At 34.3% G+C, this 16235-nt stretch overlaps 1 protein-coding gene across 1 annotated transcript in view; it reads right to left on the reverse strand.

Annotated features, from left to right (window-relative positions):
- Positions 1-448: 448 nt before the first annotated feature.
- LOC128983821 (synaptic vesicular amine transporter) overlaps positions 449-16235 on the reverse strand; it is a 107793-nt gene continuing 92006 nt past the window's right edge. Inside the window, exons 9-13 of the mRNA XM_054403139.1 lie at positions 12541-12715; positions 12260-12311; positions 6442-6625; positions 4350-4483; positions 449-2201 (exon numbers count right to left, since the gene is read on the reverse strand). Of these exons, the coding sequence (XP_054259114.1) occupies positions 2133-2201; positions 4350-4483; positions 6442-6625; positions 12260-12311; positions 12541-12715 (614 nt within the window). The 3' untranslated portion in view covers positions 449-2132. The remainder of the gene's footprint in view (positions 2202-4349; positions 4484-6441; positions 6626-12259; positions 12312-12540; positions 12716-16235) is intronic.

Genomic DNA, 16235 nt, shown 5'->3' on the forward strand with positions numbered 1-16235 from the left:
GTAGTTGAACAGTGACTCTGTTTCAACACTGTAACACTGTTAGAACAGTGTGTAGTTGAAGCAGCACACAAAAGTCTTTAATTCCTTTAAATATGAATACTCATTAGTTTAACATTGGAAACTCCAGAGCCACTGGATGGAGCCCGAAAGGTTTTTTGAGATAAGAATATGTCTATATGTTAATCGGGAGTGTGAGCTAACACCTTACCAAATGTCAGCCCAATCCAACCAGTAGTTAATGCGTGATTGTACTTCAAACAAACAAACACACAAACTTTCACATTTTTATAATATAAGTAATATAAGATATTGTGCAATAGGAAATAATCAAAAGCCTGTTCAAAACTTGTTTGTTCTCTAATGGTTATTGATAATGGATTTACTTAGTTTAAGTACTTGTTTTTGTCTTTAGTAGTGGGATTTAGGAAGAGTAATAAAACACATAAGGTATGGTAAAATCTGTCACCATTTATTGCACCACGTTTACACATGAAGCTGACACGGTTTGCCACAGAACACTGATGTACATGAATAGAGATAATCAGCTAGACACGTAGATAGACTGACCAGCCTCCCAGTACGGATGGCAAGTCATGTTCGGACCCAAACCAGCTTATACTATCATGAGATAGAGACAAGATTCCTCATGCTTAACTTATTGTCAGACAGCCGGTGAGGAAACGTTAAATAATATGTTACAATATGTTTAATATACGGTACTGTACATAGCGGATATTGCCATACCCATGCATTTACACACCTCTCGTCATACACTTTGTCAGTATCTTTCTCAAAAAAGAGTAATTTAAAAATATATACACAGAAACCAGTTTGAACTGTAATATAAATTATTAATAAACATTGAAATATGACAATTTCATGAGTTAACATGCATGAAACAAATTTAACTTATTGGAATATTGAAAATGACAAACTATCGTATGGAAAAGCCCCTACTATCAGTTGTCAGCGGCTCATATCATGTAACAGCGTTCAAAGTGGCAAAAACTCCTGAGAGGCTTCCATCCCTCACGGGCAACGATCCGACAGTAATCTATATTTTAATATATATTTCTTATATATATTTAAATAATTCATAAAATAGTATTTCAGGCAGCAGTTGCACAAGAGTATCCAAAGTCTCGGTCGGTGTGCGATAGATCACGCTTGTGTTTGTATCTCATTGCATCTCTACATTTGTCGGTGCCGAATGGAGCACATTTTCATCCGACCTTGGGGAGTTCCTCTCCTATAGGTTTTGTGCAGCCATTCACAAAAACCTTTAGCCAAGGAGTGCTCTATAGAATTTAGAATTTAAAAAGACTAAATGCATGTCTATCACTCTGTATCAGATATTCTTTGAACAATAAAATTCTGCATTTATTGTATATCATATTGTCTTCGTATATTTTAATGTCATGGTACCATGTTTTGTTCCCTTCGTAAAACAAATATGAAAATAAACAATGTGAATTAAGTAGATAAATTTCTAACGGTCCTGCAGCTATCGTTATTTGCTTGGTACCTGGTATTCAAATGGCATTCCAGCTTTTTGAGGAGAGATTTTGTAAGATATGTAAATGCTATCTTAACATTTAATACAGTAACTGTTTTGAGGAAAAAAAGACTTGCATTAGGCTTATTTCAATGCTTCACTGAATGAAATAAAAGTACTGTGACATTGAACTGTGACATCTTAAATTGGTATTAAATATTTTAGCACTTCCATTATTTCTTCACTTTACCCAAAGATAAATGTTTGTAACTCTATAACTCATCGGTTGTACATGTATATTTTAGGTTTATGTATATTTTCATTAATGTTCTAGATTTATGTGTTTTTTTTTCATTTTCAGCATAAATAATCAGAAGTTATTAAATTTTCCAAGTAATTAAACTTGTGTTGTATAACATTTTTGATCACCCTTATCTGGTACCAAGCACATAACATGTTTCTTACAATATCACATTTGCTTTGATTGTTCTTGCATGAACCATGCAAATTATATAAAAATATGTTCTGATATGATTTCAAAATAATGCAGTATTATTAGTCATTTCAAATGACTAGGTACCCCCTGGTCCCTTTTTATCAGATTGTTAAGTTCTTCCATTGACTTGAGTTGTGTCGTTTACTCATCGTCTTCTTCATTTTGGTATGTGACATAACGGACAGACGATTTTTCGCCCAGTACAAGTGACTAGAAAAAGAAAATACACTACATTAGAATCTATATAAATATATATATATATCTATATATACTTATTTAATTCGCAAGCAGGTATTTTGTGACAATTACTCCTCCGAAACTACTGAACCGATTGACATGTTTTTGGTGTCATTGCAAAGAGCGTAACGTGTAGTTGTGCAGGAAACTTTCTTTTTAGGGAACAAATTTTTGTATTTCTCCATAAGATTAACATGGGGAACAAAAATGGTTATGAAACTTCAGCTGTTGACAGAAATTAAAAGTGAGAAGAACATATGTTAATTGTAAACAGTGAACAAGATTGCTAATTCAACAGTTTCCTACAAACATTTACTGACTTGGTTGAAATGAAATATTTACTATTTGAATTTGGGTTGACGTAAATATTACAATGGAAAGCTAGAGAACCTGGATAAATTGATATACTAAAAAGAAAACTGAATTAACACTATGCTGCATTTCGTAGTAATAATTGAAAGAGCCGATTTGAAAACTATGGAAAAATAGGAAAGTCATAGAACACCACAAAGGAGAAGAAATAGAAATAATGTTTTTTTTAGAATTTATAATAGTTATTACCGGTATGGACAACCTAATGCGGCTATGAGTAAGGCTATTAGAAAACACTAAAAAACAAGATAAGCTTTTGAAAAATGATAAGATATTTACAAGAAATGTTGATTATATCGATCTGTTATGTACATCTTGAGTATTTCCATAATCTTTGAGTGGAATCTTTTAAATTCATCAGAAATTATGGATGTTATTCGTTTTAAAATAACGCCTGTAATACTTAGCAATTGCTCGAATTCGAGCAACAGGGACACTAGTACTTATTTAATACGCAAGCAGGTTTTTTGTGACAATTACTCCTCCGAAACTACTGAACCGATTGAAATGTTTTTGGTGTCATTGGAAAAAGCATAACGTAAAGTTGTGCAGCAAACTTTCTTTTTAGGGAAATAATTAGAGAGTGAGGCCCTGGGGCCCTTTAAAGTTTTGTATTTCTCCATAAAGATTAACATGGGAAACAAACATTGCTATGAAACTCCAGCTGTTGTCAGAAATTAAAAGTGAGAAGAAGAACATATGTTGATTGTAAACAGTCAATAAGTTTACTAATTTAACTGTTTGCTACAAACATTTACCGACTTGGTTGAAATAAAATATTTACTATTTTAATTTGGGTTAGCGTAAATATTACAATGGAAAAAATCGAGAGAGCCTAGATAATTTGTTATACTAAAAAAAAACTGAAATAACACTGTGCCGCATTTCTTAGTAATCAATGAAAGAGCCGATTTGCAAACTATGGAAACATAGGAAAGTCATAGAACACCGCCAAGGAGAAGAAATAGAAATAATGTTTTTTTTAGAATTAATAACCGTTATTATGGACAACCTAAAACGGCTATGAGTAAGGCTATTTTTGTAGAAAACACTAAAAACACTGATCAGCTTTTGAAAAATTTTAAGATATTTACAAGAAATGTTGATTATATCGATCTGTTATGTGCATCTAGAGTATTTCCATAATCTATGAGTCGAATCTTTTAAAGTCATCAGAAATTATGACTGTTATTTGTTTTAAAATAACGCCTGTAATACTTAGTAATTGCTTGAATTCGAGCAACATGTACACTAGTTACACATAAATATCCAAAACAGTGAGCTTAAGGAGATTTTTTTTGTGAAAGTTTGTTGTAAGCAGACCGATCTTACCAGTCCGTGAAGGGTTAACATTGCATCACATGGCTCACTTATATGTATAAGAAACTAGCCTCCATACCCGTGGCGTGCTTCGCAACGGGAAGAGAACGCTAAAGAGAATAATTATTTTTTATAGATCTGTTGTATGAAAAGTGAATAACTCATGAATAAATGCCTGCAATTTTAATAAAGCCCCAATAGAATCATTTTCAAAAACGTGATTTATATCAGTAGTAGAAATAGTTCATCTTCTTTACTTGACGACTACATCATTCAATTCACTCTGAGAAACAACATAAAAGTCTGTAACATTCGGTCAGACGCGCGACCTCGCCACACTTGTCGCTACCCCTAGCCATATAAGGAGCCACTCGAGCGGCCACACATAATAAGGCTCTAAGTTTTTGAGTAAAATAAAGGTACACTCACTTTTTTCTCTTCTTTGGTCGGTGGATTCCTTAAGAAACACATGAGTGGCGCATATGCAAAAGTCAAAATTGCAATTCCAAACAGCATCCACTCAAAACCTATGGTATTTACTAGTGTTCCACTCATTGCAGGGCCTGAAAGATTAATTACAAAAGTTAAACTAAATAAATTCTTCAATAAAATGGCTCCAAGAATTTAAACCAACATGGCTCACTGGAAAATGTCAAATTGAGTCCTAGATATTTTACATTAATTTCTAAACTTTTTAGTTTGAGGTTGTCTCATTTATTTTAAACAATATTAGAAAATAGTGTTACCAGAAAAATCAAAAAGTGTACCTTTCTTGTAAAAATGTTTTCAGTAATAATATATAAGTTATGTAATGTGTAAAGTAAAAACTTATAAATGTGTAGTTGAGAGAAAAATTAACTATTTTTATATTAAAAAGATATATGAAGATTAGAAAAATAGTTTTTTTGGTACTCTAGGGCATTAAAAGGGTCAAAAGATAATGAAATCCCCATTATTTCCAACATATTATGCTAGAAGTATTTTTGTAACCTATATTTAGCACTTTTACATAAAATGGTATTAAAATACATTTGGTAAAATAATGTTTCTTTCGAAGATACTTGTAGTTGTAACAAAATTACTTTTTCCTACAGTCACCCGACAAAGTTGGCTTCCTTGTACTGTTTATAGTACAGAAAGCTGCTAATTGCTGCATATTTATACTTTGCCGTACGGTTTATACTTTGTCGTACGGTTTATACTTTGCCGCACATCAGGATTCCAACGAAACAACACAAATCAGCGTGGTTCTATTATGCACGTAATCCGTGTACGCTTGGAAATAGGTTGGCAACACTTAAAGATAATAATACTATGAGCAGCTGATTGACTATTATAACTACGATTTAACCTGTCATTTTGTGTTTATAGTTTCGGTATTTTATAATTTCTGAACTTTCTGGACTTTTCTTTTAAACGTGTTTAAAACATTCCTACGATCTTAATAAACAAGAAAATACCTTTAAAGCATTTTTTTTAGGCGCGGAAACTACTTCAAATTACAAAAACATACGGAACTATATTCTCAAAACGCGGAGCACATTTCTTACCGAGGAAAAATCGCGGAGTGATACGGACCGCGGGTACTACTTTCTCTAGGGCACCATTTGTGTTGCCAGCTGAACCTAAAAACGTGTTGTATAGTGTTTGAAAGACTAATTATTTATATGCTTTATAGTGACTGTAGGAAAAATATAATGTGTAACACGAGTGAAAAAGGCCTTTGCTGCACTCGAGATCATTCCACACTCGCCTGCGGCTCGTGCGTAAACATTTCTCTCGTGTGCAGCAAAGTGCCACTTTCACCACTAGTTACACAAATAACTATTTCCTACAGTTACCTAATAATGTACATGTTCTCTCACTGATTTGAGAAAGCAAAAAGGCCAATTCGCTCATCAGTGAGACAATGTTAACATTGTCTCACTCTAATTACTTTGTCTCACTCCAGATTTGCAACATGAAGGCACGAAATAGTAAGCGCGTAACATGCAGGCAACGTCGTATGCGCGCGAAATACGTTGGCAGCACTGGCTGTAAATCAGCTGGTCAGCTGTTGTACTGTTGTATTTGTCACTTCACATTAAATGTTATATTAAAAGTTCACTTCTGTGTAAAAATAGGTTATGTTTCTTCACCAATTTATTTGTTTTATGGTAACTGTAGGAAAAGTATAATGTGCAACTCGAGTTCAAAGTACAATTGCCTCACTCAAGAAACCATTCCTAAGTATTTCTCTCGAGTGAGTCAATTGCTCACTTTTATCACTAGTTGCACAAATAACTATTATGATTTACTAACTGATAGGATTTGCGATATCAAAATATTAATCTGCAAAATGGTTTTTTTATGCACCGAAAATGCATTAAAAATATTTTACTCTGTAGAATCTGCACTCTTAAATCTGAACATTATCATTTACTTTTGAACTTGTTAGATTGTAACTGAGAGATAATACTGCATGTTCATATCTTAACTTAACATATTCAGCAAGTATAAGATTTTAGCAATGGAAAGTTACCGATTGCAAACCCAAGACAGAAGGCGACGTCGCCGATGGCGTACACACTTCCATACACAGCCGTGTGTCGAATGTCCACCAGATAGCCCAGTTCTGGCATCATGGAGCTATCCACCATGCCTATAGCGAAGCCCAGCCCCGCGTTGGGCACTATCAGATGCTTCAGACTGCGAGCCAGTGGAATCTGGAAAACACACAACCAACATCAGCTACAGATCCCTCTTTTCAACGAATACAAGATGTTGCAGAATAGAATATCACCAAGTCAGCCCGTCACAACTGCTCAGTATCTCACAAATAACCTGGTTTCATGAAAACCTTTAAGCTTTACAAGGAGAGTAGTCTGGTTAACTTTAGGAGTAGGCCTAAAGTTCCTTTTCTTTCTGTTAGATTAAGGATAGAATGTTTTTGCGTAAAACTTTACGTATGTCAGATTATAAATCGTCAACTGAATCTATTATTTGTATTGTATGATACATAACAACAAATTAATCATGCTACGGATAATTGTACAATCTAAAAAAAATAACCATGCAAACTAATACATATTTTTAAAATTACATGAGACTTAAGATGGTAAGACTTGATGGTACCTATTATTTTCACAAGCTTAAATAGAATGTATTGCAGAATCATGCATCAAAAGTGAACAATCCGTTTTATGCCAAGAATTGTTTGCAGGCGTTTAATTTGTTATGGGAGATTTGAGTACCTAATAAATCAAACCTTTAGGTTGAATTAACTGTTAAGATCAATAATACAATACTTAATTTTTCCATATACGGTATGTATGCGTTATCAATCTTAAACATACTGGGTTCCCAAGAGAAAAACTTGTTGAATCCTATACAATAAATTAACAAAAATACCCCCCCCCCCCCTCGCAGCAAACCTGTCGACTAAGCGAATTCCCATTTGTCTGAATTAATTTTTAATTAAATCTATTAATAAAACATTAGACTGGGATGGAGGTGTCGTCCTGTAATCCAGCTACTAGGAGGTCACGGATTGTGGATATTTTGATATTTATAGAGACGCACTGTGGATGTGATACTCCCTGGTGTGGATTAACGACCTCACTAGTGAGTACTACGACTGATCCACAGTACTATTCTTGATAATTAGACCAATTCCTTAAAGTGACTAAGGCCGACATATTCCTTACACAACAAGACTACAAGATCACGCCACTCATCCTACACACATCCTTACTCATATTCGGGTTAAAATACGCACATAGTGGCGCCCCCATCTTAAATAATTGATAATTAGGTTTAATGAGTACTACCTAGGTTTGCTGCTACAACAAAACTAACAAAGTGTATTTTTGTAAAATATTAATAGCTTAGTATAAAATACCCCCGCCGCAGCAAACCTGCCGTCTAAGCGAATTTCCATTTGGCCGAATTGATTTTTAATTGATCTATTTAAATAACATTAGGTTTAACGAGTACCTAGGTTTGCTGCTACAAGGAAACTAATAAAGTAGTGTGTTTTTAGTAAAATATTGATAGCTTACTATAAAATAAATAAATTTGCCAAGTTTGATCAAAATATATCCATAAACAAGCAAACTACAACATTTTACAATATTCTCCATAAGAATAACATGGGAATTTTAAATTTACCATTTTTTTAGTTTTCTCCATAATCATTAACCGTACAAAAACACTTTGATATACTGAATTGTTTGTTTTTTAAGCTCTTTAAGAAGGTTTAGAGAAAAATTGGAAAATTTTGTGTTTTGAGGGTAAGAAGTGAGAAAAACCAATTTTTACCCCATAAAACCCCCCATAAAACCCTGTTCCCATGGTCCGATCATGCTGGATCGCGAACTCATTCAAGTTTATCCCGCCTTACACCTTCAAACCAAATTTTATCAAAATCGGATAAAAATTACTCAAGTTATCGTGTTCACGGACACATATATATATATATAAATCTATATATATATATATATATCTATATATAAAAATTTGAACGAATGGTGTTTTTGGCCTCTGGGGACATTAAAATGAAAAAGTAAATCGGTCCCGGGCTTAAGTCTTACCATGAGACCTACGGTAATAGCTACTTCCCTATAGGGAAATTCGCTAATAAATAAATATGCCAAGTTTGATCAAAATACTGTATATCCATAAACAAGCAAACTACAAAATTTTACAATATTCTCCATAAGAATAACATGGGAATTTTAAATTTAAAATTTTTTGAACTTTCTCCGTTACCAATAAACGTACAAAAACACTTTGATACACAAAATTAGTTTAAAAAAGCCAGCAATTATCCTGGAAATTGGTAAGCTCTTAAAAAAGGTCTAGAGAAATTGGGAAATTCTGTGTTTTGAAAGTCAAAAATGACTCAAGTTATTGTGTTAACGGACGTATATTTTATTTAAATATATATATATATTTAAATCTATATATATATACCATATATACATATATAAAAATTTGAATGAATGGTGTTTTTAGCCTCTGGGGACATCAAAATGAAAAAGTAAATCGGTCCCGGGTCTAGGCTTACGTGCCACCTACAGTAATAGCTACTTCCCTATAGGGAAATTTGCTAACACTAATTAGACAAACACAACAATGCATTAAAGCATATAATCTAGTAATGAAGTAAAGTAAACATAGCTATGCCAGCTCATGAGCATATTTTTCCCGCAAACAGTGATCTTTCTGTACTTGTAATTAATTAAGGGTTGCGTTGATAAAAATCCTCTTCTTTGAACCACACAATAGTTAATGCATTACCTTAAAAAGTACCACTCTTAATAAAGGATATTCAAAAACACATTCAGACACAATAATAATATAATTTGAATGAAGTGTACCATAGGACGGGTGTGAAGTTTATTCATGCCAATTCATCTCAATCAATTAAATGGCAGACATAAATGAACAGCCTTAAATTAATGCATTTTAATACCCACCTGTAGAAAATCATTCAATTATTACCATTGCAACAGTAGGCCTATTAACGGAAATCTATTTATATAATTAATACGCTACATGAAACTTTGTCGGTTGAACTCCTCCGCCATTTCTTAACAGATTTTATCCATTGACGTCTCATTGGAAAGAGCGTGTCGCGTAGATTTGCAAACTGGCCTTACATTTTTGAAAAAGTCCCAGGGGCTCTGCTCCAGTGGCTTTGAAAGTTTCCATGTTATCCTTATGAAGAACATAAGAACACAGCTGTATAATTTAATTGCTGTTATTTATATTTCAATTCAATGAAACGCAGAGTACCCGTCCTTCGTACGGGGTTGGCAAATAAGTGTAAATTGCTTATTCCAGTTATACTCAAGCTTTGAGTTTGCAATGGGGAAGGACAAAGTTTGATAAAATTTACTTCTTTAAATTGACGGTATACTATGGTATTACACATCTACCATAGCCATAATGTTCTACCTCTTCACCTAAACAATAAAGAAAAAAAGTATTACAAATTAAAAAATCACAAATTATTCATGACATTAAAAACATAAACATAACTGTAAACAATCCTACTATGACAGTTTTTATTGTGTATCACAGTTGTTTGTTACTGCTTAGTTCAAATTAGCTGTTTATATAAATGCAAAAAAAATATAGTGCTGCACCCTGTTGGTAAATCTTATAACTTTTTAATGCTTTTGTATCTGGGGACCGAGCTTTGCTCGGGAAAATCATTAGTTTGCTCTGAAAGCAGTCTTAGTATTGCAGATACATAAATCCATTCCCAAACTCCACACTGCTCGCCTTTACTACTTCCTTCAGCACTCCCTACGTCGTGGACCTGTTTCCCTCCCTTCCCATTGCATGTTAGGATTGCAGATACATTAATGTAATTGCCACAGACAGTTCCCACGCTCAGCACTGCTAGCCTTACTACTTCCTTCACCACTTCCTACGAAGTGGACCTGTTTTCCTCCCTTCCCATTGCATTTAAAAATTGCAGATACCTTAATCTAATCATCATAAACAGTTCCCACACTCCAGACAGCTCGGCTTGACTACTTCCTTCACCACATCCTACGTCGCGAGCCTGTTTTTCTCCCTTACCATAGCATTTTAGGATTGGAAATACCTTAATCTAATCGTCATAAACAGTTCCCACACTCCAGACAGCTCGCTTTGACTACTTCCTTCACCACTTCCTACTTCGGGGACCTGTTTTCCTCCCTTCTCATAGCATTTTAGGATTGCAAATACCTTAATCTAATCGTCATAAACAGTTCCCACACTCCAGACAGCTCGCCTTGACTACTCCCTTCACCACTTCCTACTTCGGGGACCTGTTTCCCTCCCTTTCTATAGCATTTTAGGATTGCAGATACCCTAATCTTATCGTCATAAACAGTTCCCACACTCCGGGACTGCTCGCCTTTACTACTTCCTTTATCACTTCCTACGTCACGGACCTGTTTCCCTCCCTTCCCATAGCATTTTTTGATTGCAAATACCTTAATCTAATTGTCATAAACAGATCCAACACTCCGGACAACATTCCTAGCAAGTGATGCTTTCCCTTTTGTACTGTATTTGTAATTTGCTAGTATACTGTGGGTAGTTGGCTTATTATGAACACGTGCTACAACTTCAAGTCTTTTGTTTACTTTTTCCTTGTTATTTAATTCAACCAACATGGTTACTTAGCAACCCATAAGACTAATGTTAAAAAAATGTGACTTTCAGTTTCGTTTTTCAACATAATTAGATTTTTGTTGGGAGTTCTAACCGCATGAAGCTCGTTTTGAGGCCAAAAATTAACTATTTACAAGATTTAAAGAAAATCGTCGGAGCCGTTTTCGAGATTTTTCTGCAAGCAAGCAAGCATACATACAAGCAAACATTGCTCGTATTAGAGTATAGGATAGAACCAACTTTTTTAGTTGAAACAGCTGACTAAATTCTTTAATTCCCTTTAAATATGAATACTCATAAGGTTAACATGGGGAACTACAGAGCCACTGGGGCGGAGCCTGAAGGGATTTTTGAGATAAGAATATGCCTATATGTTAATCGGGAATGTGACCTATCATCATGCCAAATTTCAGCCCAATCCATCCAGTGGTTTATGCGTGATTGACCTTCAAACACACAAACAAACAAACTTTCACATTTATAATATTAGTAAGATTTGAGTTTGTGTAAACATAGCCCCCAAGACGGATCGTGTTAGTATGGTGGTATCTTAAATTTGTGCATTTATCGTTGTTTTGTGTCGCTATGACGGATAGTGTTAGCATGATTGTAACTTAAATTTGTGCAATTATCGTTCATTTGTGTAGCTATAATTTGTTTTGTTGTTGTTTTTTTTCTTTTAAATGCCTCCGACGCGACGACAACAAAACATAGACAGGAAGCGTAATCGTGAAAACGACCGCAGCTACAGAACAGTGGCGCGTAATAGACTTAACTCATCACAGTCAGCACCTTACCCTGGACAATCTCAACTATTAGGTTACAAATGCGCCCTAACACTACCCCAAAACGACTTTTCGTTCTCAATTGGCCCTCTATCAATGATCCCTGTGTTGCCTAGACAGCGAGGTATTTTGAGAAGGAGAAAACCGGCCGGAATGCTTTAGGTTTATCAATACGGTAACGAAGAAAACATGGTCTGAGTTACACACCGGTAATCTTTGAGTTGACTCTTTTAAACTCATTGTAAATATGAATGTTATTCGTTTTGAAATAACTCCTGTAATACTTTGCAATTGCTCGAATTTGAGCAACATGTACACTAGTGGTTAAGAATATGCTACTGCTGCACCTAAATACCTAGCTTATTAATCATGTCGGTTTAAATATGTACATGTACTTACACACATCAGACATATTCCAATTATTATAAGCCCCAGCAAAGATGCCAACCACCTGAAACAAAAATTCTTATCAATCCCTAATGTACAAGTAGGCCTAGGTAATTTTTTAACAGCTAAATTAAACTCAAACCCATCATTCATCTATTCACAGAAATAAGAGTTTTTTTAGCCAGTAACATAAAAAGTATATTTACATTAGTGGTTGAACAGTTTATCTTCAAAACTATAACGGTATACCTTATAAAAGAAAGACTTTTGTAAGATGCGAACTCTCAGTATACCTTCCCATGCGATGCCCAAGAGGTCCAAAGAGGTTAGTGCCGATGAGGTAAGATATGCTGGCAGGTAGAAAAGTGACCCCTTGCTTCCATCTACCAGCCCCCATAGTGTCCATCATCCATATGGGAAGGGATGGCTCCAGCATGGCTATGCCAGTGTTGGCGAATGTTATGGCACCTGCAACCATCATAATCTGTTAAGTCTGACTGAATGATACAGGTTCAACATGACAGAAATTTCTAGTTAACTTATTTGATATTTTATTGAGTAAAATATACACACAAACAAAACCCAAACTTATGTAGCATTACTTTTACCAGTTCACTTAAGTTTGGATCCAAACAATTACTGGTATGTATTCGTTCCATAAAGTTTGCAATATGTTTATATCTATATTCATAAAATTAGGGTTTTGTCTGTACATTGCTCAGAATCATAAATTTTTAGGTTATTTTTACGTTTTATACATTAAAGAAGCCGAAACAAGTCTCATCTAAATTTCTGTCTGTCTGTCAGTCTTTCTGTCCGTCTGTAACACTCAAGATGGCATTTTACGCAATCTTCTCCAGGAAAACGGGAGTACCTATCATGATCCAAGTCATTTTAATGTATTCACTGGATTGGCGAGAGTGTCTTTAGCCATTAAAATATGGCCTCACTAATTTGTAAATAAAATTAAGGACGTTCAAAAATGCCATTTTGTGCGATTTTTGTCAAGTTTTCGTCCAATTTGTATCACATAATCATCTATGAAATTACGAACAGGTGTTCGGATCAAGATTATTTTTTCTAGCTGTCACTGATATGTTTACAAATGTTGTTTACAAAAACTGCAACCATTTCCGATCACGTTTTCAAGGCAAATCCCATCCAAGTGAGATTAAAAACGTGTTTCTTACATGAAGGATTTAATTAATCGCAAGTGGAATAATATAGTGTAACCGTAAATTAAATTAACTAACTAGGCATTATCCAGGTCAAGAACAAGAGATTCCTTGTTTAAAAAATTGTTCTTGAGTTTTGATAACCAGAAAGAAGACCTTGAATCAGTATTGTATACGGCTGGAAGACTTAAATTTATTAATGATCGTCGCCAATAGCTTAGAAACAAAGTTCCACTCATTGACGGCGCTTCAATGGTGGTTGTGTAAAGTGTAAAGTAAAAAATTACAACTGCAGTGGGTGATTGTAACAGAGGTTTACGGATGATGCTAAACTCGATTTTCCAATGTGTCACTTTCTGTTCCTACCATTGACTATATATAGTCAATAGTTCCTACTCACCGTGTGATGCAATCGCTGGACCATACAGCCAATAAGCCCATAGCCCATCTCTTGGGCACGAACGCCTACCCAATTATAACAACCTTTTCGACGACGATCCTTGATACCGGTACTTTTCCCTACATTAAAAGTTTACATTAAAAGTTGTTTGAAAAAAAAACAATTAATGGGAAATAACTTTGATTGCCGATAACTTTTTATACGAGAAAATCCAAAACCAAGAGATCATAACCTTGATTAACGCATATAATTGGTCGGATATACTATAGTTCTTAACTGTAAACGTTGGTTTTTGGTATTGGTTCTTTTCCTTTGAACCGTTATGGTAACTGCAACAATAATTTTTACGTACCAACACATCACTGTAATTTACAAATTAGTTATTGTTGGTGTTGCACCTTATTTATTACAGGCGTATTCAATTTAATTGATGTCTTAACTGTATAAGTTTTGATTTTTCTGTCTGGATTCAAAAATGTTAGTTTATGCTAAGAAAACGATAACACATTTTAGAAAAACATTTATTCAGCAAACCATAATGAATTTTTCAAACGCTTTAAACATTGTTTATGTATCGATAGTTCGTGGCCTATTTTGGTAATTTTTATTATGAATTACCAATCTAAATCGTCTATAGTACTTCATTTCATAGCAAGCCGATTCATATAGCATTTCGACAGCATTTCGGGTCATCTTCGGTCCAAGAGAATATAAATTGTTATGATAAAATTTTATAACATTAACAAAGATTTCAAATACTAGTTTTATATGTTCTTTGTTATGCTTAAAGCGTAGCAAATTACCCTAATTTAGTTCTGTATTTTTGTGTGTATGGTAACGCATTAATGTCCTTATTTCTCAGTGTTTCACGGAAAGGACAAGAGCACCTTGATAATGAAAATGTCAACCCGAATAAAGTGTTAAATTGTGAGGTTGAGGTAGTACCTTAAATACTTTTAACCATTGTGGATAGTGACTTTCAATTATAGGCCTACCTCAGGGCTATGCCTCATAGATCTATAAAGCATTTTTTAGTTTAATAATTGGATTTATCATATGGACCAACAAGATCCGGGCGACATTTAATTGCGAAGCATTAGTTTTGGCTTGAAACTGTCAGATACTTACTGTATTTGCAAAGGTTTATATAAAATAGTTTTGTCAGCATATCTGAAAGTATGCAAGATCCCCGTGCGTAGAACGAGCACACAGCTAGTCTACACAATTTCCACAAATTAATTAATAATTAATGTTTGCTTTGTATCATTGGGGTGGAAATATGTAACATGTTTACTGAAAATAAAAAGGAATAGGCATGTTTTATTTTGCCGTTTCAAGGCTAAGTAAAGTAAAAGTCATCTACTACCATTATTTAAATGTACTTGTAGGCCTATGTAGTACATGTGGTAAAATAATTTATCTGTCGTTTTAAAAGTTACAAAACCTAGAAGTATAATTTGTAACTGTCAGAAAAAGATAACCGATTGATAATAATAATACCATAGTTTAACACTGTTGAATACTTAATGTTATATTTAACATGATTACATGAAGATGCAGTTCAATGTACAGATTGTCCCAAAGAGGTTTAGCCGTTTAAGAATCAAATGGTAGCTGCAGTTCAAAAATGATTGTCTAAAGTGCAATTTAATGAATAATTCAAACTAGATAACCTGTTGCTCGAAATCGAGCAAAACTGAAACTTGTATAAAAAATAAACAAAAAACATAAACAGCAAGACCTTAATCAAAGAGTCACTCTAAAATAATTTATATGACTGATTATAGAAATATAAAAATATTATGATGTAAAAAAGTATAAAAGCAATCTACAATATTTAAATTTGGCTAGGTGGGGCTTTGTTTTCAGCTTTAAAAAATTGCTGCGAAATCTACACAGGTAGCACCATTGTAGCGAGGGAAGACACTTCTTCTGTCTCTTATTATGTACATAAGAATCTCACTTGACTCCTCTGAGCTCTCGTCCCTACATAATGTCTGTCACAGTCTTCGAAGATTTGCAAATGGGTTGGAATTGTGACCCTATTTCCTGCATATTTTTTCATTGCATTTTTTTTTAAATTGTGCTTAGTTCTCCTTTGGGTTCTAGTGACATTGTCGTACTTACTTATATATCTGTGCGTATTCAGGATCATCACCTTCTTGAGGAATTAGAGGACCCATTCGGTGGTAAAACGTGTCACGGATCTTAAAATTGTAGATCCCCTGTGGAACTTTCTCATCTTAATGAGCTTTGGAGCTGACCATGGTAAAGGCGGAACTGAATTGATTGACGAACTTTATCCAAATAATTTCTGGACATAAGTCTCACAGTCCTATTTTCAGATTGGGAGTTTCCAATAAGAACCCGAAGTTTATTGTGGTGAATTGTACAAATGAGGTAAACAAACATT

This window comes from Macrosteles quadrilineatus, unplaced genomic scaffold (genome assembly GCF_028750875.1).
Source record: "Macrosteles quadrilineatus isolate MER2022 unplaced genomic scaffold, UCM_ALF_1.0 Scaffold_1__1_contigs__length_201487025, whole genome shotgun sequence".
NCBI classification, from domain to species: Eukaryota; Metazoa; Arthropoda; class Insecta; order Hemiptera; family Cicadellidae; genus Macrosteles; species Macrosteles quadrilineatus.